Source organism: Periplaneta americana, chromosome 12 (genome assembly GCF_040183065.1).
Source record: "Periplaneta americana isolate PAMFEO1 chromosome 12, P.americana_PAMFEO1_priV1, whole genome shotgun sequence".
Classification (NCBI taxonomy): domain Eukaryota; kingdom Metazoa; phylum Arthropoda; class Insecta; order Blattodea; family Blattidae; genus Periplaneta; species Periplaneta americana.
The window spans coordinates 14,484,949-14,508,450 of NC_091128.1; the positions used below are offsets into that span (position 1 = coordinate 14,484,949).

Genomic DNA, 23,502 nt, shown 5'->3' on the forward strand with positions numbered 1-23,502 from the left:
CAATCACAGTGATTACATGTGTGACTGTTTTTTCAATTGGTATATTTCTGAAGAGATAGTGTTGAAGCAGATTTACTACAGAGGGTCATACTGAAAGTCACGAGCAACACATTGCTATAATTTCAATTTTAACAATGTAACAAAAGCGATTATATGATCATAATCTACAGATTTTACACTATGTAGTGACATATTGTGAGTCATTAACTGCTATCATGTGACCACAGGCAATGTTTGCAAAATGATCGACAACAATAGTTTGTTTCAACAGCATGCTGTCATTAAATTCCTTGTTAAAGAAGAAAAATCTGCTGCTAAATTCACCTCAGACTTCAGCGTGGATAGAGATATGTGTGCATGGGCACCAGCAGTGTTAGGAGATGGGTGAAACATTTCAAAGATGAGAACACGAGCATCCAATATGAGCCTTGTAGCGATCACCCTCGAACTGCCTCCACAGAACGCAACAAGGAAAGAAATCATGAGTTCTGGGATGCATTTTAGTTGACTTTCTTGAACCTGGACAGACCGTAAATGCTGTCCACTATATTCAGACAGTTTTGAAGCTCTGTCGTGCATTGCGCAAGAAACCCTGGAAAGAAGATTATCCTGCAACGTGATAATGCGTGGCCTCACACTGATCGTGTCACCTTGGAGAAACTCTTCTGCAATCTCCCTACAGTCCCGACTTGGAACCTTCCGACTATCATCTTTTCGGTTTTGTAAAAGAGCAGCTGTGAGGCCAATGCTAAGAGATGCTGGAGGACATCTGGAAAGCAATGTGTCAGTGACTTAAGGAAGACGAAACAGACTTCTACAGTAAGGGAATTTTCAAACTTACAGAACAGGTGGAAAAATGTGTGCAAAGAAATGGAGACTGTGTTGAAAAGTGAGAGAAAAGTCTGTAGATTAAGATGATGTACCTTGTTTGTCTAAAAAAATAAAACTTAAGATTTATAACAATAGGTTGCTCATGACTAAAGCACGGTCTTCATTGCCCGCGTTCATAAGTTACCTGTGCTTCGATAGTGTGGCGTATGCCTAGCTTGTTGTGTGATGGGAAGGGAAGATACAGACATTTCCTCCATTTTACAGGTTCAGTGCGGTGAAGGACAAAGTTGCACCTTCTTTACATGACAGCGTTCTTGTAAATAAATGCATTGTAACACATCCTTAGAAATTTAATAACATTATATTATTAATAGAATGCATTACTGTACAACAGTTTTCATTTATGATCCGCCTATTGATGCGTCCACAGTTCCATTACAATAAAGAACAATACATTTCCATAAAGTGTCGAAAGAAAAACCTCTTCGCCTATCACTCAGAAACATTTTGAACTGAGAAAATGTGCATTCCACATCGCAAGAGGCGAGTGGTGCAAAATGAAAATATGAGCTTCACACATATCGGAAGGCTCGCCGTTAACCGACAGAATATCTCTTATTTCACACATTGCTGAAAATCCACAGTTCTTTTTCAACATGGTCCCAAATTTCGTCTTAACTGGTTCCAAACTTGGATGTGGTTTTGCTTCACACAGACTTTGGTACAATGTTCTATGAGTTGGAGGCCACTGAACATTTCGAGAGTTGACGATTCTAGTTTTATTGTTGTGGGAACATCTTTGTAAACATCTTTTATGTACAACAGATCTTCATACAGTGGTTCTGAAAATGACTTTGCAGCCTTTATTGACGTACTCGTTTCATCATCAAATGTTTGTATTACACCTAAGAATATCGAAAATCGAAAGAGAATTGGGAGGACAAATTTAAAAGGTACGCAAAACGCGTCCTTGCAAGGGGTTGGGGGCTGTACAAAAATAAATATGTGAGCTCCAAGCCTGTTAGCTACTAGTCTTGCTCCGGATTACGCTGCTCCACTGAAGGAGCTCTAGAAAATTTTGAAGGGGGAGCCGAAATTGGACGTAACCTCTTAGGTACCACATACGCGAGGGGGACTGAGATTTGATCAAGTGATCACGGAACGGGGCGAGGAGGAGATGGCTGGTGTTTGCCGTTAGGATGACCTAAGAATAAAAACATTCGAGATTTATATAAGGGTATAAAGGAATTTAAGAATGGATATCAGGCAAGGGTAAACGTGATCAAGGATGAGAATGGTGACTTGCTTGCAGACTCTCATTCAATTCTGAACACATGGAAAAACTATTTTGGGCAACTACTAAATATACATAGGCCAAATAGAAATGATTGGGATGAAATTGAAATACAAACTGCTGAGCCATTTATACTCGAACCCACACTTTCTGAAGTTGAAATTGTGATAGAAAGTCTGAAAAATTATAAGTCTCCAGGTATCGATCAAATTCCAGCAGAATTAATACAAGAGGGTGGAAGCACATTATCTAACGAAATTTATAAACTTGTACTTGCTATCTGGGAAGAGGAAATTGTACCGTAACAATGGAAGGACTCCATAATCATACCTATCTTTAAGAAGGGGGACAAGACTATGAAAATTAAACATAATGTAAGCGTCAACTTAAGAATGTAAATTTTATGGTAAAATCAAGAAGTCATACCATCATTCACGATGGGAACATAAACATAACAGCAAACATACTTGGTAACCATGGAAACATAACAACGACACCATTTCCTCATATTTTGTTGTATACTTCAGTGGTCTACGATTGTGTTCTGTTTCCAAATCACGTAAGCATAAGCATGAAAGTTTGGAGTTTGCAAACTTCCATGTTAACGTCTTACGGTAATGTTAATGTCTGTGTTTATGTGAATCATTGTGAATGATCCCATTTGGTAGCTTGGCTGCAAACTTCTGTGTTTATGTTACGGTTATATTTAATTTTCATTGTGAATGGACCTTTAACTGTAGTAACTTTCGAGGAATATCAATTTTGTTGACGTCGTACAAAATTTTGTCCAATATTCTTTTGAGAAGATTAACTCCATATGTAGATGAAATTATTGGGGATTATCAATGTGGTTTTAGGCGTAATAGATCAACTGTTGATCAGATATTTTGTATTCAACAGATAATGGAGAAAAAATGGGAGTATAAGGGTACAGTGCAGGTTATTCATAGATTTCAAAAAGGCATATGACTCGGTTAAGAGAGGAGTTTTATATGATATTCTTATTGAATTTGGTATTTCCAGAAACTAGTTCGATTAATTAAAATGTGTCTCAGTGAAACCTATAACAGAGTTTGTATAGGTCAGTTTCTGTCAGATGCATTTCCAATTCACTGTGGGCTAAAGCAAGGAGATGCACTATCACCTTTACTTTTTAACTTTGCTCTAGAGCAGCGGTTCCCAAACTTTTTCAGCCACGGAGCCCTTTTTGAAGCAAAAGTTTCTCGTGGAGCCCCAAGTAATTTTTAGTTTTTAGTTATAGCCTATCTATGTTCTATGAAGCATATTACACACGATATGTATATAAAAGTATGAATAATAAGATATATTAATAATAATATGAAAGAGTACTGGAGAATATGTTATTTAAATCTACAAAATGATATAACAACTAGTTAAGATATTTACAAAATGTTACAATGTTGCATGTACACTCGAAGTTAATGTGAAGAATGTGCGTCTTTCTTGCGGCGGCAGAGTTTGTCACTGTCCGTTGTCACAGAAGTGAGTTTGAAGACGTATATCGTCTTCTGTGTCCAAACAAATTCGATTTTTTTTTGTAGCCGTGTACCACGACAAGGCCGATTCATAGAGATACGTAGTGCCAAAAGACAGTAAGATAAATTTAACTTTTGAATTTAATATCAAAAGATTCTCCCCTACTCCCTCTTACTTATCTGTCGGATTCCACAGTCTTTCTTGGTTTCATAACTTAAATACTCGGTCACAATATGATGACACGCTAGAAATACCACTCCACACATCATCTCTTTATTCTTCATCTTTCACTGTTCTTACTTCTCGTCACTGGAATTCTCTGCCGCCTGAAGTCAAGGGCTGCCGTACTTTAATTTCCTTTAAATGTAAATTAGAAGAATATCTTATGATGAGTTGCCAGACCTAACGCGTTGCAAATATTTAATGGAATGTGTTCAACTGTATTTATTTTTATTTTTTATTTTCTTTTTTGTTTCATATTTTTATTGTGTAATCATGTAAATCGTGTTTATTTATCACACTTAACGCCAATATGTATCCCACTGTGTTGTTTTTTTTATTATTAATCTATTTTTTGTGTACATTTTATTCAATTGTCGGTTTCTGGTTTAATTATGTAAATCCTACTTAATTGTACTAATATGTATACTAATGTGTATATTTTTATTTTTACTGTGTACATTTCTTTATTGAATTATCGGCTTCTGTTTTTATGTGATTCGTATTTGATTCCAAGAACATTAATATGTACCTCACACTATGTTTATTTTTATTTTATGAGATAAATTTTTATGTAACTACCTCTCTTGATCTCATTATGTACCTAAATTGTATCAGTATGTAATTACTTAATTCTGATCCAGTTTTATTTTCAACTATGTAAGCAAGTTTTAATCCTGGTTGAGTGTAAGAGAAGGCCTTACGGCCTTAACTCTGCCAGGTTAAATAAAGCTATTATTATTATTATTATTATTATTATTATTATTATTATTATTATTACTAACTGAGCCCAAATTTCCAGAAGTGGTTTGCTTTTAAATGATGCCTGACACCATGTTTATAAGGACCTCGAACAAATAATAAATTAAATAATCATTAAGAAAAAATAATTAAATCACGCAAAACCTTACATATAAAATAATTTAAAAGCAAATAAATAAGCAAGAATAAAACTCCTCATATTCTGCCGCAGTGAGGGCTGCTGGTTTTGACTTCACTGGAAGTGGATCTACAAACCAATCATATTTCTTTCGAATCGATTCCTGAGTATCCCTTGGCAAGTATGAATTCATATTTTGAAGCAAATTGTCAAGGTGTTATTTTAGTATTGCTATGAATGAGTCATTCATTGTTGTGTTATTTAATTCTAAGTTTGAAATCAATTATTCTCGACGCTTTCTATTTAGAACGCAATCTTTTTCTTCAGCGCGGCAATTTTGTCATTAGCATCGAATATAGTCTTCCGTTTACCTTGTATGGATGTGTTGAATTAGTTAATTAAAAAAAAATCTGCCAAGTAACATAATTTGCACAACTATTCCTGATCATTCAAATAATATGGTAGCAATTTATTTTGGTCATTCGAAAGTAAAGAAACTTCCGTTCAAAGTTCAAGTAAACGGGATAACACTTTATCACGTGACAACCATTGCACTTCTATGTGTAATAACAATAACTTGTGTAGGCCTATACTTCCGATAATTTTGCACAGAATACTGAGTAGCCTACACTGCAAAGATCGTGCCTTAACAAAGTTGATAATTTTGACGACGTTGTGTAGTACTTGCTTTAATAACGCTAGCATTTCTTTTTCCTTGCGAGAGAATGTTGGTGTAGTACACAATGACTACTTGTGCAGTTTTTTTTAAACTTTCTTGATCCTTGTAACAGCACCAGAAACACGACCTACCATGGCTTTTGCGCCATCTGTGCACACGTCAATGCAATTGTCCTAAGGTATGGAATCTAATGAAATTTCAGTACTGCTTGTAGAGGATGGCAATGGCTTGCAGAACAAAATATCTTCATGAAAGGACCTGATAATTCGTACGACACAAACGTCATTAACACAGCTAATCCGGCAACGTCCGTGGATTCGTCAAGTTGTAGCAAAAATTTCATTTGACTGATACAGAAAATTATGATATTTTTAACATCGTTTGATAGATTCTGTATTCGATTACGCACAGTGTTATTTGATAAAGACATACTGGAGATCAAGTTTGCAGTTTTATCGTCCACCATGCACTTCACTACCGTCGCTAATAGTGGTTTCATAAGAGTTTCAGCAAGAGTATGGTCTACCAGCAAGAGCCGGTCATGACTAATCAAGTATGATGCTTCCAGTGCTTTCTCGTTATTTGTCTTTTACATGAGATAAAAATTTTGTCTGAACTGCATGGAGTTCGTCAGTTTTTCTTTTAAAGTACCTAGTCTGTAGTTTCATATGTGAAATCGGGATGAATTTCGAAATCCCGTCCTAAGGTTGGCAAGGAACATAGAACTATTGGGCAAAACTTTGTTACATATCTCACAATGTGGACGTCCATCAGCTAACTCAGTGAATCCCATGTCCAAATATGAATCACAATATTTTCGCTTTTTAATTCCTTTCAATAGTCCTACCTCTACACCAGACATCATAGACTCTCAAGCAGGATCATGTTCAACATATTCCGAACTCAATCTCAAGGAATTCGTATTATCTGCTTTTAAAGTAAGGTTACTGCAGTTATTATGCCCCTTTAACTGAGCACTGGTTGATAGCTGATGATTCTCGGGTATCACGGAGCCCGTCTTAAGCCACAGTTCCATTTCAACGAAAGTTTAGCTAACACTTCTGCAAACAAATTAACATGCAGGTGTATATATATTTTTTGAGGCAACATAACAGTGAATAGAATGTAGATTCCACGTATCACGATTAACAAACGCTGCCTGCTTGGTATATAAAACATAAAATAAATTTCGAGAAAAATCGAGTATTTGGCAAGCAAGAAACATTGAGATAGTTCCAGTAACGAGTAGATCTATTATAGGTGCTTCCATCTAGCAAGAAAACTCAAACTATTTTCTGAGAAAGTGTTTTCGCTTAATGAAAGTAGTTTGTGTTTTTCTTGCTAGAGACTAGATGGAAGCAGCAATTTTTATCATCTTCATAACTGTCGTGGACGGAGCCCCTGAGAATCAGTCGCAGAGCCCCAAGGGCTCCGCGGAGCACACTTTGGGAACCGCTGCTCTAGAGTATGCCATTAGGAAAGTCCAGGACAACAGAGAGGGTTAGGAATTGAATGGGTTACATCAGCTGCTTGTCTGTGTGGATGACGTGAATATGTTAGGAGATAATCCACAAACTATTAAGGAAAATAAGGGAATTTTACTTGAAGCAAGTAAAGAGATAGGTTTGGAAGTAAATCCTGAAAAGACAAAGTATATGATTATATCTCATGACGAGAATATTGTCCACACCTGTTGAGTAACGGTCAGCGTGTCTGGCTGCGAAACCAGGTGGCCCGGGTTCGAATCCCGGTCGGGGCAAGTTACCTGTTTCAGGTTTTTTCCGGGGTTTTCCCTCAACCCAATACGAGCAAATGCTGGGTAACTTTCGGTGCTGGACCCCGGACTCATTTCACCGGCATTGTCACCTTCATCTCATTCAGACGCTAAATAACCTAGATGTTGATACAGCGTCGTAAAATAACCCAATAAAAAAAAAAACGAGAATATTGTACGAAATGGAAATATAAAAATTGGAAATTTGAAGAAGTGTAAAAATTCAAATACCTGGAAGCAACAGTAACAAATATAAATGATACTTGGGAGGAAATTAAACACAGAATAAATGTGGGAAATGCCTCTTATTATTCGGTTGAGAAGCTTTTATTATCCAGTCTGCTGTCAAAAAATCTGAAAGTTAGAATTTATAAAACAGTTACATTACTGGTTGTTCTTTATGGTTGTGAAACTTGGACTCTCACTGAGAGATTAACATAGGTTAAAGGTGTTTGAGAATAAGGTGCTTAGGAAAATATTTGGGGTTAAGAGGGATGAAGTTACAGGAGAATGGAGAAAGTTACACAACACAGAACCTCACGCATTGTATTCTTCACCTGGCATAATTAGGAACATTAAATCCAGATGTTTGAGATGGGCAGGGCATGTAGCACATATGGGCGAATCCAGAAATACATATAGAGTGTTAGTTGGGAGGCCAGAGGGAAGAAGACCTTTGGGGAGACGTAGATGGGAAGATAATATTAAAATGGATTTGAGGGAGGTGGGATATGATGATAGAGACTGAATTAATCTTGCTGAGGATAGGGACCAATGGCGGGCTTATGTGAGGGTGGCAATGAACCTCTGGGTTCCTTAAAAGACCGTAAGTAAGAGTACCTTATTTCTTCTAATCTCTATATATTTCTATTGTTATCACCTTCTTACCATTTATTTCTTTGTTTGCCAATATTTAAAATTACACATTCTTTACGGTACTATAACACATGCTTTGCGATCGTCATTTGTTTACCGCATTGATAGTCAACTGAAAATGGTGGCGCCGTGCAAACTTTTTGGTGAAGCTAACATTAGTGAAATAGAATTTTAGTAAGTCAGTTAATATTTTAGTGTATTAGAGTACTTTATTTCTTCTAATCTTTATATACTTTCTTCTAATTGTGTAATAATCAATTAAAGCCTCTAATGAGAATACTGTTGATAATGACATTATTATTGAAGGATATTGCACGGTAATTATAATTTCGTATGCTAAAACAATTTATTGTTAACTTCTTTAGTTATTGTTTTACATTCAAACAAGCAGTGCTGACAGTGTTCCATGTTTCTGATATGAAGATAACATGACCAACCCTAATGCATGTCATCCTACCCATTCCTCACAGTAGGCAACATAACTTCCCCATTCAGACCTGCTTGGACATGAGTGATATATTAATTTCCAAAGTGTCTAACAATCTTTTGCCAGTGCTGCTAAAGTGCAATTAAAATTTTCTAATAGGACAATGACTGTATATATTAAAATTGCCTGTTCGAATCTGAACATTATCTTATGTTATAAATTAATGAAAGTAATAAAGAATTTAAATTTGACAAATGTTAATTTATATTTTATTAACAACTTGCTGCAAACTTGTTTTAAATATATTCACCATACAGTGGAGCTTCAGTAATTATTGTTCTTCATTCATTCCGTAAAACTATAACAATTATCAGAATGACTATATTCAAATCATTTAACTCCATTATATATGCAGTTTCTTCTGAAAATAAAACATAACTACAGATAGCATTGTTCTTTTAGGTTAGAACTTAGAATAAAACTATGTATTGGTATATCCTTCAACACTTAACATTAATTGAATTTAATAAAAAAATATTAAACATTACATTTCTTACAGCACATTAACAGAAAAGCTTAACAAATACTGTAAAACTCAGTAACCACTGAATTCCGCATTTCACTATGACTCTGTGGTTGTTTATCAACTTTGACGTTAGATGCCTCCCTAACATGCCTCTGCCACTAGAATAGTGAACCTACAGACTGCCTAGGTCTCACATAGAAACGGAAAACTCATAACAAAACAAAATATTTTCGTTATGACGACCGTAGGCAATAAAAGCAATATGCAATGAACATGAGTGAAACTGTCTCAACAAATGTAGGTAGCCATTCTAGTTAATAAGTCAGAATTTAGATTTCCTTGTTGAAATGTAATGTATGCACATGATGTTGCACTTGCGAAGTCTAGTTTTCTGTACTGGTAGCATGGATGGGAAAATGATATGCTAAGAAAGCCTGCTATGGCTTTGTCTGGACACATATAAATTAAATTTAAAGATACTAATGTCATATATTACATGTAAGTATTGATCTTGTCAGTGATTCCCAGAAAATCATTGACAGCATAGAAGTGCCAACACTGCATGCACATTAAGAATGTGTGTTTCATGTTCCAGGACCACCACGTCAGGATTCACAATTGGGACCACTGTCATGACAACAGCACCAGGAAGTCTGTTTGCTAGTGCACCAACTTTTGGAACACCTTCATCAGGGTTAACATTTGGAGTCCCTTCCACATCTCAACCAGCCACTGGCTTGTTCGGAAGTTCTGCTGGCCAAACAGGTGGTTTGACATTTGGCACACCTACTTCAGGAGCAGCAACGACTCAGAAAACGGGACTATTTTTTGGTAGCACTCCCACACCAACAGGTCTGTCATTTGGAACACCGAATGTGGGGCAGACAGGAAACATATCTTTCAGTAACCCAGCAGCACTTGCAGGACAGACAGGATTGACATTTGGGACTCCAGCTGCTACCACCACTGCACCTGGCCTCACTTTTGGCACCCCAGTTACAACTGCTGCCCAAACAGGCTTTTCATTTGGCACAAATACAGGACTGACAATTGGGACACCAGTTACTTCAGCACCAGCTACTGCCTTGACATTTGGCACACCTGTCACCACAGTACAGACAGGACTCACTTTTGGGGCTGCTCCTTTTACCACAACTGCTGCTGGGTCACTTATATTTGGGACTCCTACCACATCATCTGCTGCTGTCCCTTTGGGTTTCCAAGGGCTGGCAACTACCACGACTGCAAAGACATTGGGATCGTTATCTTTTGGCACTTTTGCTACTACGACTTCTGGATTCAGTCTCTCAACACCAGCAAGTACAAGTCAGAGTACTGGATTCTCACTAGGTAGTACTGCTGCATCTGGAGGCTTATTTAATTCGAGCTTACCAAAACCTCTATTATTTACTCCAATTACTGCAACAACAAGTACTGGTCCTGGTCTTGGTACTACAACCACCACATCGATAGGTCTTGGAGGTGTTGATGCAGCACAGACTAAAACAGGCCTTACAGGTAATACGTTTTCACATTAGGTTAAATTACTAAATCTTAGTATCTTACAGTTCTTCTGATTGCCTTCTTACATTCTAATCTGTACTAATAATAAATCTGTAACCAAAATTTTTCTGGTAATTTTCGCTTTTCCAAAAATAATTGATGTCAACATGTATAATAATTAATCATCCTGAAACCAAAAATCGCTTTTTTGAAATTTTTGTTTATATGCCTGCCTGCCTGCCTGCCTGCCTGGATGTTTGTTATCTTTTCACATGATAATGACTGAACCAATTTATATGAAAATTGGAATATACATTAAGTTCGTTCTAACTTAGATTTTAGGCTATATGGCATTTAAAATACATTATCTAAAAGGGGGCCTGAATTAAATAAATCGCAATATCTCCCTTATTATTGATTTTCATGAAAAATGCTACACAACAAAAGTTTCTTTAAAAATGATTTCCGATAAGTTTTATTCTATGCAAAATTTTGATAGTAGTGATATTTAATGAGATAAATGAGTTTTAAAATAACAGTCCGTTTTATTATGACCACCTGATGGGCTGTAATGAAATGAAAACAAATGACTTCGTCTATAAGGGGCCTTGGACAACAACAAACAGAAGCTATTCATTTAACACTATTTTATACGAATGTAATTGCATAATGGGAATATATAAAATACGTTTATCAATATTAACATACAGAAACTATGTCCCTTGTAATGTTAAGGAAGACCTCTATTAGAGTGTCCTTTAGATGCACAAACCATTACAACAAGGCTGGAGAGATTCTGACAAAAGCAGATGCTTACATTCCAGAACTAAAGGCTATAGCACTGCAGGCTCTTAATGACTTGTATCCTGAGTCCAGATGGCTGCGGATCTTCACTGATGGCTCTTTCTACGAGAGCAAGAATGTGCTGGGGCTGGAATCTACAGTAAAGCCTTTAGCTTCTACAAGTCGCTAGGGCATATCAGTCGCACTTTGGTGGCGAATTGGAAGCCATAAACTTTGCCTTAAAGCAATTGCTTGGAAGACCGACTTGCCACAGTCATGTTGTCATTCTCTGTGACTCTCAATCTGCTATTTTGGCAGTGGCATCTCTTCCTCATCCTGTAACATCAAGAGTTGTCGAGCTTAGAAAATCCCTTGCCTCACTCAGAGTGTTAGAAGTCGTCATTGTCCTCCAGTGGTGGATACCTTCACATGTTGGTATTTCAGGGAATGAGATTGCGGACTCCCTAGCAGAAAAAGGGACTGAAATATTGTTACGAATGACCTCCCAACGATTAGTTAACTGCTCATTTAAGAATGAGTTTCTCTCAGATCTTCAAATAAAGAGTGATGGCAAGAAATGGGCTGGTCTTGTTGAAAAGTCAGAGATACTGTACTCCCTGATCGTCCCTGTAAAGAGACTGTAGCTGCTGTAAGGATTGCGACAGGACACGACTGTCTGGCGGAATATTTATATAAACTGGGTATTTTACCACCACCTCAATGTGTCATTTGTAATGAGGAAAATTTTATTATGAATTGGGAACATTTAAATGTTTGTAAAAAAACTTGTACATTTTAAATCCTCTATGGGGACATTGTACTGGTCTGCCAGAAACCAAATGATGTTTAATCAATCTGGTTGAGCATTACATACATACATAATATTAACATACAGAGAATGTTTCTGTGTTTGTATGAAATAATCTCAGAAGCTAATTAACCGATTTGTGTAATTATTATTTCACCATTGGAAAGTGTAGTTTCTCTAGATGGACATAATGCTATAATGTTATTACAGTAACTTCTGAGTGAATCAAGGACAGGTAAGATTAAAATATATTCTTATACTCCCGAGCAGATTGGTCAGATAAACAGAAAATGAGAAGGGTCAGGAGCAAGCTTATATGGTATACAGATGGCTCACATGTAGGGACCCGTCCAAAGTAGGGATATATACAGTATAATGTTGCTATTTCGAACATTGCAATTACAAATTTTTCACAATAATTAAATAATTTTTTTAGTCCCATTCATTTTACTATTAATTTATATGTTAAAAGTGTTCAGTTTAAAGAAAGCATAAGTAAGGAACTATTCATTTTAACCCTAGACCATATATACCCAGATTGCTCTGTGTTATAGGCTTTGACGGTAACAACTTTTGTCAGGCTTATTATGCTGCCATCTAGTTGTTACATAAGGAGTCACGTCATAATCCCATTTGAGTTGCATTAGCGACTGTACTGTCATCTTATGTTTGTTTACGGTGGATGGGTGCGATCCTGGCAGTTGTTTTCTTCAAAGTGCAACCAATTTTAACATAGAAATGAGCAATCTTTATGTGATCTGGGGTTTAACATAATAATAATTCATCCTGCTACAAAAGAATGTTATTTTAACGAAATTAGATCTAATAAGCAGTTAAAAATTACTTAAAATAAATTTGAAATAAAATAGAATAAATTAGTTATCAATAGGCATCGGTCACCCTTGGTTTCAGGGAGTTTTCTGAATGTACTTCTGTAGACGTGATTGTTATGGTTTGAAATTATATTTAAATGAAACAGTTTAATAAAATCAGACTTTCGAAGGTAGTTTGCTCCTACGCATTGTTGAGGGAAGAAGTAAAGAAGCAGGTATGGCAGAAACAAAGACAAGAAAGCAATTTTTGCTAAATGAGAAGAGAAAAATCATTGAAGAAGTTGACAAAAGAGAGAAGAAAAGCAAAGTGCATTGACACTTTCAACGTTTCTAAAAAAAAGAGTAAAAATTGAGAAAAATATTGAATCTGATGCCATTGGACCACAAAGAAAGAAGTCAAATTGTTGAAATAATACGTATTACTGTATTACTCTCAAAGGTAATATTTCGAGTGATCGATTCAGAGCCCAATCTCGTAGATTGTAATATTTCGAGAAATCGGTTCAACTAGATGGCTGTAAATGTAACAACATCTAACCTACTGTATATAACCCTGTTCAACATACTTTTTTCTCCGTAAAACTTAATTTTTGGTCCTAACAAGGCCATGATGAATGAAAAATATTGTAAAATATGCAAGAATAATTATTCAGTTGTCGAATATGCATAATATGGTACCGATTCTTATTGAAGTTGCAATATATTATGGATACACAGTATAACCTAACCCAGGCACAGTATCTGTATTCCATAGTATGGGACACAATTTGTAGGCAAATTTAACCAATTTTCAGTTCAACGAAATTTCACTATAACGAAAATAATTACAGTATCCCCTTGAGTTCGTTATACTGGCATTTCACTGGATTGTACTGTTTTCCAGTTAGAAATATTTGCAATTCTGACCTGTGCTCAAAAAGGAGTTGAGAAAGGCTATAAAAACAAGCATATTCTCATCCTCACAGATAGTCAAGCTGCCCAATTTAAATTAAAATTCAGCCATTCCATAAAAATGTCAATCTTAGTGAAAAAATAAAAGAATAAAAAAATATCTTCTGAAATTAATTTAAAATAATGTCAACTTCCATGAGTCACTGCCTTAGTTCAGTGGGTCCCAATCTTTTTTGACTGACGACACATTTTACTGAATGCTCACGATATCGCGACACAATTATTTGTTTCTATTAATAATAACAATAATGATGATGATGATAATAATAATAATAACAACAACAACAAGAACATCTGTGCTTTCTTCTGGAGGAAAAGGTGGTGGAACTCTGTGTAGAATACTTTGTAGTGGACTGGGAGATAATTACTGTTCACTGCACGGCAATTTTGTCATTTTAACATCTTTCCCTCCAACTGAGACTTTCAAAATTCTAAGCAGAATTCAAAGAAAAATTATATTAAAAACATAGTTATTCGCACATATTTTGGTTACATGATGAAAAATACAACAAAAAAGGTGCCGGAATGCTATTCCAGCATGTTCCGCCAGAAAAAAAACACTGATAACTTTTTTGTAATGTCGGACATCCAGTGTTGTAGATAGGTCGATGTTAACACACAATTGAAAAAAAAAACAGCATTAGAAAAAAACAAAAGTAACCTATGTGTCAAAATGCTGGATGCCCGATGAAAGATTTTTATTATCGTTTTTGGAAACTCACCTATTTAAATTAATGTGAAGTCTGCACTTGGTAGGTTGCACAGAGTTTCTCTATACTTGGCCTTGGCCTTATGGTTGAAAGAACAACACATATATCATCTTCAAGATGCAGCAGTCTGTTCCTTTGTTTAGATTTCACTAGTTTCATGGTAGATAATGCTGCAAGTACGATGTTGAAAACAGCAGCAAAATGTTTATAGTTTTCTTTGCAATAATTGTGGGATACTGACATCACACATTAATCTGAAAAGACCATAGACTGATTTGACAAAACATTTCCGCGTATAAGACACTCGGGATTTTTTTTATATTCATCTCCACACCATGTAAAACCATATTGTAAGTATTTATCACTATATTTGCGAAACACAGTACGTTTTTGTGAATTCTGAAGGAAATATTCACACACATTATTTGAATTAGCACTGCTGTCATCTAACCCAGAACTTGACTTAGATTGTTTGTATCGAATTAAAAATTTGTCATTTTCGACCAGTGAAGTGTAATAAAATTTTGAATTCCAACCAATCACAGCCAAACATTGCGATAATTTCTGCAGCTAGATTTATTGCTATCAATTTATCACATGGTCGTTCTTTTGTTTAGTTGGTGTTGCCAACTTTTTCCCCTTAAATCGATGAGCATGAATCCATTAAGATGCATCTACACGGTTAAACTTTTCTCTCAACTTTACGAATTCAAGCAATGAATGCGAATGCAAGATTGATATTTAATATTAATATATTTACGCAGTGAAGACGACGTTTAAAACAGCGCACCATGTAGATACAAAATCTTCATGCGTCTTAATTGAACCCTAGATCATATATGTAAATATGATCTAGGATTGAACGTACGTTTTAAACTTGATTATTTCAGTATTCTTCCCAGATTGCATGTACACTAGGGTGGCCCTGCTATAGGTAATTTTCCTAAAGTTAAAATTGTGCTGCTCCCACCCTCTTATTTTGTTCCAATCAACAAAAAAATAATCTGTGCAAATTTTCAGCTCAATCGGATAACTGCTTGGCAACCCTCAAATGCTTTGAAGTTGTAACATTGTATACACAACGATTAATTCCATACAAAAGCAGTATGTTCTTCCCTATCTCGACCATTTCCTTTTTTCTTCTTAGAGAAATTTATGTGGTCATCCTGGAAACCCCAGCAATTGTTTTAAAATATTCTGAATGAAATTTCCCAAAAGTTAATTCGAAAAATTCCTGAAATAAGATGAAAATTTTAAGAAATATTAGGTTTTTTTAGTAACGCTCACAATTTCTACGAAAGAAACACATTTTTATTATTCTGATTTCTATATAATCAAAACATTATCTGAAGGAACGAACATTGAACATTACTTTTTTCTAAGAGAGGATTTAGTGGCAGTTGGGTATTTTTTACAGTGTCTGGTAAAGTTCTGTAAAACAAATTGTTTCTCAGTTTCATCTTTTGTGAGAATGTTATTATAACTCTGAATAGCTTGACTTCTCTTTCTGCAACGTCATCTACAACTATCTTCTCAATTTTTTCAATTCCACTTTTGTAAACAGGATCATCCTTTCAAGTTGAAGGGTCTTTGTCGAGGAAATCAGTACTGATAGAAAATCTCGTGAAGAAAATTTTAGTACCAGGAGTTACAAAAGACGAAAACTCAATATTTGTAAACCAAGAAAAATTATTTTGGTGCAGAATGTACCTCTTCAGTAGATTTTCTTCTTCTTTCTCTTCTTCACCTTCGTCCACTTCCAGAATAACTTGAGTCATATTTGCTTTAACCGCTGTTGGAACATAGTGATCAAATAAGGATAGAGCCATAGTTTCGGGAACTAAATACCAGAGATGGTTGGAAAATTTATTTGCAGCAGCCTTACTGATTTCTGGATCAATAGGTAATTTATCAGTTTACTCATGAATAGGAAATCATGATAAGGTGGAAATCATGATAAGGTGCTTTAAATGCTTCTGATGACAAAAACTAGGCTCGAACATACACTCGAGCAAGAAAAATAATTTATGTGTGCCTTGCTTATCCAAATAGTTTCTAAGGTGTTGAAAAGAAGGGCGATTTATTACCAGATTTTCAGTATCACGCCTGAAAGCTTCCTCATAAGTAAATCTCATTTCTATCACTGATTTTGCACCTATCAAAATTTTCAGAGAGATGAGGAGTAAAAGCCTGCAATGTACCTCTAGTTGCTGGAACTACTCCTGCTGTTACAGTTGTTGCTCTTTCACTGTCATCACCACCATCACTACTTTCGCTGCTTAATGTTGAATCATCAGTTTGTGATGTAGCAAGCTGATGAGTAGTAAAATGTTGTTACATTTCTTCATAAGTGCTTTCTTTCCTGGCAGCTTCCTTTGGATTGCGCTGCAATGCTTTCTCTTCCTTGTGTTTTAGTTTTTGATCTACAACAACCATACAGCCTGGTCATCCTTTTTGGCGCTGAAGCATTAAGAAATTCTTATCCTCTTCATTTTTATCTGTCCCAAAGCATCTGAATCAGCTTCGTCAAAGAGATCGTCCATAATTTCCATAAAAATATCTTCTTTTCTTTTTTCCTTGCCTGCAGTTCTACTCAACTCTTTTCTGTAAACCCTTCCATTCATCATAGGGTTTGAATAACTTATCAACACAGTGGTCAGTTCTTCTAGTAGGGATTCGTGGATTCGTGCTTTTCGCCAACAAATGGAAACTTCTTGAATCCTCAGTGCCGCACCTTCCTTTGTTGTAAGATTTACAACTCTTACATTGTAGAAGAAAAGTCTTAAAACTTGTCGGTTCGAAAGTAGTTTGGCTCCGGCAATTTGATTGCAGATGCAGCCAACAAGAAAGACATAAAAGTCTATTCTTAACTTGTGTGACGAACTACATAAATAGGTTGATGCCATTTTACAACTCTAGGAAAAAAAAAATCTTGAAAGTCACTTTACACTATCAGTCAGCAGGTCAGCACAGGCAATTTTGAAACAATAATTGAAAAATCATTCATCAAAGACAAGTTCGTGTTTAGTTATAAAATAAGTGAATAAAGCACAAAAATGAATAATAATAATAATAATAATAATAATAATAATAATAATAATAATATAGGTTTATCTAATAATATTGGAAAAATTGTTTTCTGGACTAAAATTTCAAAACTTCATGGTCGATGATGAGGGTCGGCTAGAAATTGTCCGATTGAACTGAAAATTTGCACAAACCGTTGTTTTGTTGATTGGAACAAAATAAAGGGGTGGGAGCAAAACTTTTAGAAAGTTGAAAAATAAGAGCCACCCTAATGTACACGCACATGGAAAATTGAACTGTGTAGATGCAGCTTTAGTCCTGTTACACACTACAGTGAGATATAGCTGTTTCCACACATATTACATAGTTCTTAGTTCTTGGTGTAGTGTGCAATGTAACGATGAAGTACTAAATAAAGTACGAAATTCTACTTCCACATATACATCTTCATGTTCTAATTCCATGTCCATTGTAGGCTGTCTGAAGAAAATTACACTCCTTCATTCAGATTTGGTAACTGTATTTTCAACAGTTCTTCATTTAATTAATGTATTAATCAGGTTACTGTAATTATATTATAAAATTTTAAATTAAATTATGATTTCAGCAGATAATGAAAATGTATTTATGTTATAATAATAAGAGAAAAATGCAGTACATGTAATTAACATTGTTAAACCTGTATTTCGCTTTTCGCAATTACCATTACTGAATAATAGCATCGAATTTCTTTATTGCAGTAATCGATATTCATCGATTTCACCTTCACAATGTCTAAATAGGTTAAGTATTCGTAAATATACAATTATTAACATTTTGTAATCGAATTTTAGGGATATATTATTTACATTTTTATTTTATTCACGATATAGTCCTAATGTCACTCGAGGTCTGAGATTTCCCAGATAAATCTCAGACCTCTCGTGACATTACTACAGATAAAAAAATCTAAATAAAGCACTTTTGATAAAAATAATAGCACCATCACTTGCTCACACGTATATGTTGAAACTGACCAATATGTGCTGATCTGATGATTCTAAACTCTGTTTATTACTAAGGACTGTATTCACCAACATCAGTAAAAATGTTATCCCGGTTTTTAGCTACAAAAACTTAGATAATAACTTTCACCAACAAAATTATCTCGGTTAATTGAGATTATCTTGGTTCAACATTTTACTGGAGAAATGTTAACCAATAAAGTAGGAAAAACTGAGATAATCGGAATAAAGAGGTGGAGCGTAGGCAACTAGAATATTTAATTGATGAAAAAGAAAGTGATAGTGACGAGGAATATGGCCAAAAGAACAGGAGAGAAGACGTCCTAGGTGGATATGATGACACTGATTTTGTTAACACATTTTAGGTTTGTCAGTCTTATCCATGATAGAAAATAATAATAATAATGTTTAATGTCAGGAAAATACATATAATACAAAGAATTTGTAAATATAATACACTCCCCTGAAATGGAGTGTTCTCATGCTCAGATGAGGATTCTATACATACGTAATAAATTTACATGCATAAATTACAATAAAACATCTAAGATGTAATTTATCCATAACAAATTGCTTACATTTTAAAATTTAAAACTGTTTGAGTTAAATAGATGAGAGTATTTCTTTATTAATTTGTTATAAATTCTAGGGCCGATATTAGTACTATGGTTGAAAGCAGTGCTCATTAAACACTTGGGTTGAAACAAACGCATTGTATCCATGCCTTTGGTTTTGTGTTTGTGAGTATATGATGTGAGATATGTGGTGATTTTTATGTACCGGTATAACATTTAATAATACATTGATATATATTTGATATATTTTCAAGACTTTAAAATTGTGGTAGGATAATCAATAGGTGTGGGTTTTGTTTTTACATATTTTAATTATTCTTCTTTGTAATAAATCTAGTGGATTGAGGTTTGTTTCATAACTACTACCCCATCGCAATATTCCATACTGGGTGATGGATTGAAATAAGACAAGATAAACTGTACACCTACGTAGTACATCTACTTCTACAGTAAGTAATTTCGTAACTGAACGAAGTAATATATGTTGTTGTTTTCTAATGCCAGGCATTTAACAATAAAGTCATTTGACCTCTTGCACTCCAATATTTTTCAAAGATATTACCATGGTCAGCCATGAAGTACAGATTTTGAGGTGTTCCAAATCCATTTCTTGGTTTGAGTTGCACAATGGGCAGTTAGGGAACTGATATATTCCAATTCTATGCAGGTGTTTGGCCAAACAGTCATGGCCTTTTGCTAATCTAAAGGCAGCTACAGACGATTTTCATGGTAAATCGGGAATTAACTGTGGATTATGATGCAGAGAGTTCCATTTTTTCCTTTGAGATTGTGTTATCAAATTTTGTTTGTTGAAGTCTAAGTATGTAGATTTAATAAATCTTTTCACAGAGTAATACGTAGATTTAATAACAGATCTGTAAGTAGGAGTACTGCCCTTCTTTGCGAAAGCATTCGCATTCTCATTTCCCAGGATTCTACAATGGGATAATAATAATAATAATAATAATAATAATAATAATAATAATAATAATAATAATGTTGTTTTATTTTCGCTGGCAGAGTTAAGGCCATAAGGCTTTCTCTTCCATTCAACCAGCCTTAATCAATACAATACATATTTAAATTACGAATATTTACACTACACTTAAAAGGTTCTCCAGCAATATTCTTCAGTTAAATTTTAACGACTAGTAGACTAGATATTTATTTAAATTTAGATAAACCTGTAAGGTAAAGTAGTAACTTAATTTATGAGCTAATTCAATTCAATCAATTATAATTAATTTGAGATTTGAAATAGCTAGTAAACTGATGAAAATTAATTTAATATAAGCTTACTAGAACTATGTTACAGGGAGAAAAAAAAAATATATATAAATAAATCTAGAATATATTTCTATAATGAGAATATAATGTAATTGCCATTAGAGGTTTTGTAAATCTATTTAGAGAAATTAATAATAATAAGAATGGACAGATGTTAGTTTCATTATATGTAATAAATATTAATCGGCAATTAATTTGTTAAGTAAGAATTTATGTGATTTTGACCTAAATGAAGTTATTGTCCAACAACCCCTTACAAAACTCGGTAGTGAATTCCAATTTCTAGCAACTGAAACTGTATAAGATGAAGAATATAAAGATGTCTTGTGGTAGGGTATAATGAGTAAATTGTTATGATGAGATCTTGTACTTAGCTGATGATATGCGAATAAATTTTGAAAACGAGAAGCCAAATAGATTGAGGTAGCAGTGCGCAGAATTTGAAATAAGAGAACAAGAGAATGCAGGGCTCATCGATCGCTTAGCCTTAGCCAAGACAGAGTTTGGAAAGATGGGGAAACATGATCATACTTACGAATATTAGATATATAACGGACACACGCATTATGCACACGTTGTAGCCTGTTGCTCAAATTTGCATTTAGGTTACTTAATATAATATCGCAGTAGTTGAAGTGTCGCATCACGAGTGTTTGTACAAGGATTAATTTTAATTTATCAGGAAGAAAGTGCTTCAGTCGCTTTAATGAGTGAATAATAGAAAATATTTTTTTGGAAGTGTGATTCACTTGTTCGTTCCATTCCAGGTTACAATCCATATAAAAGCCAAGGTTCTTAACAGTCAAGCTGTATGGAATAGTAGTATTATTTACAATTATCGGTGGCAAATTTTGTTTGTCACACTTCGATCTTTGATGTTCTATTAAGATAGCCTGCGATTTACTTGCATTTAGATTAAATCCGTGCGTTTTCGACCATATGGATATTGAATTCAAGTCATCATTAACTTTAGTTATAGCGTCATTTATGTAGTTAGGTCGGGTATGCAGATAGATTTGTATGTTGTCAGCATAAATATGGTGTCGGCAGTATGTTAGATTAGAAGAAATATCATTAATATAAATATAAAATAGTAAAGGTCCTAGAACAGAGCCTGTGGTACGCCAGTCTTCGTGGTACGCCAAGTGGAATAACGATTATTAATAGACACGCCCTGTTGGCGTTCACGAAGATAGGAGTCCATCCACGCTAAGGCATTATCAGAAAAATGCAGTGCTCTTAATTTTGCAATTAATCAACGTCTACAGTGTCGAAGGCTTTGGAGTAGTCTAAAAGTGTTAGTATTGTGATCTGTCCTTTGTCTAAAGCTACACGTGTATCTTCAGTCACTTTAAGCAGTGCAGTCGATGTCTGTGTCCCGTTCTGAAGCCTGATTGGTAAGGGTCAAGAATATTGTGAGTATTGAGGTAATCTGTCAGTTATTTGTGCACAATTCGTTCCAAAGCTTTTGAGAGAACAGGAAGAATACTAATTGGTCTATAATTATTAGGTGTTACAGGTAACTTAATTTTAGGAAGGGGACGAACAATAGCCTTTTTCCATATGTCTGGATAATGTGAAGTCATTATGGATGCATTGAATATATGGGTTAGTGTTGGAAGAATTATGTCCATAATTTTGTTCAGAAGTTCTATATTTATATTATCTACTTCATGTGATTTTGACTTCATGCGCTTTAGTGCTGATTTTACGTCAGAAGATGTTATGTAGGAAAAGAAGAACTTGTCTCATGCTGGCGCGTGTGTAGAGATTAATTCATCAATAGTCTGTTGTTTCGTTGCAGCATCAGGTGCGTGGGTAGTGGTGGATGTGAAGTAATTGTTTAGATCATCTAGACAAGTAGTATTGTCAATTTGTGACTTAGATTGTCCCAGTCCCATTGACCTAACATTTCTCCACATATCAGATGCTCTAATATCAGGTTCAATGAGGCTGTAAGCATGCCTAAGTTTAGCATTTCTAATCGTCTGTGTGGTCATATTTCGTAGTCGCTTGTACCACAAGAAATTTGTGCCACTTTTTAGTCTCATGAATTTCCGAAAAGCTTCATCTCTGTGTCTCATCAGTGATCGGATTTCTGTAGTCATCCAGGGAGCTGGAGGTCTCGTAATGCGTCTAGTTTTTATTGGGGCATGTTTGTCATATAATGTAATAACAAGGTTGTTAAAAGCTTGAACTTTTTCGTCTACTGTACAGAGAGTCCAAATATCACGCCATGGCAGTAATAATGCATCAGAAATTAAAGAGGCGTCGTTGATATGTCGCAATTCCCTATACTGAATACGTTTTGGTGTTGCCTTAGGACACTGCAATGCATACTCTACATATATAATATCATGTGCAGAAATCCCAGGCACCGGTAGTTGTCCATGCGTTATTATTTTGGGGGATTTGTAGTTGCTATGATGTCTAGTAGTGTTTTTGCAGTCTCTGTGTGATGAGTGGCTTGGAGCGGTAGAATTGTCATATTGCAGGCCCCAAACATGGTTGAGAGCTGTACACTGGAAGAGGACATTACTAGAAGATTGTTGTTAAAGTCACCCATTACTACAACGTGTTCATAAAGTGGCAAAATGTCTAAAAGTGAATTTTCTACGTCAGTTAAATGATTTACCTTCAGTGGTATATGGACAACGCACAGAAGACACTTTTGTAGACTTGCATGAATTTCAATAAATAAATATTCAGGCCATGCACTGTACTCAGAAGGAGAATGAAGAATAACTTTAGGTCGAAGATAAGATCTAATGTAAGCTGCTACACTGCCGCCCCCTTTGCCTATTCTGTCATTTCAGCACAGTACATAACTATTAATATCTACAAGAGAAGAGGACGGTGTAGGCTTCAACAAGCTTTCGGAAATTAGAATTGCATGCATATCATTTGGAGCGACTATGGAACAGAATTCATTGAAATGACAACGCTTTGAGTGTTGACGTGTGCTACCTTAAGGTTAGTGTGGGGTGGGAAGTGAAAGATTCTTTAAGGAGGTCAGCT

At 35.1% G+C, this 23,502-nt stretch overlaps 1 protein-coding gene across 9 annotated transcripts in view; it reads left to right on the forward strand.

The window, feature by feature from the left end:
• Positions 1 to 23,502, forward strand: part of Nup58 (nuclear pore complex protein Nup58) — a 247,679-nt gene that overhangs the window by 25,327 nt on the left and 198,850 nt on the right. For all 9 annotated transcript variants that reach the window (XM_069840824.1, XM_069840821.1, XM_069840822.1 and 6 more), the window contains exon 2: positions 9,599 to 10,521. In XM_069840824.1, coding sequence (XP_069696925.1) covers positions 9,599 to 10,521 — 923 coding nt within the window. The remainder of the gene's footprint in view (positions 1 to 9,598; positions 10,522 to 23,502) is intronic.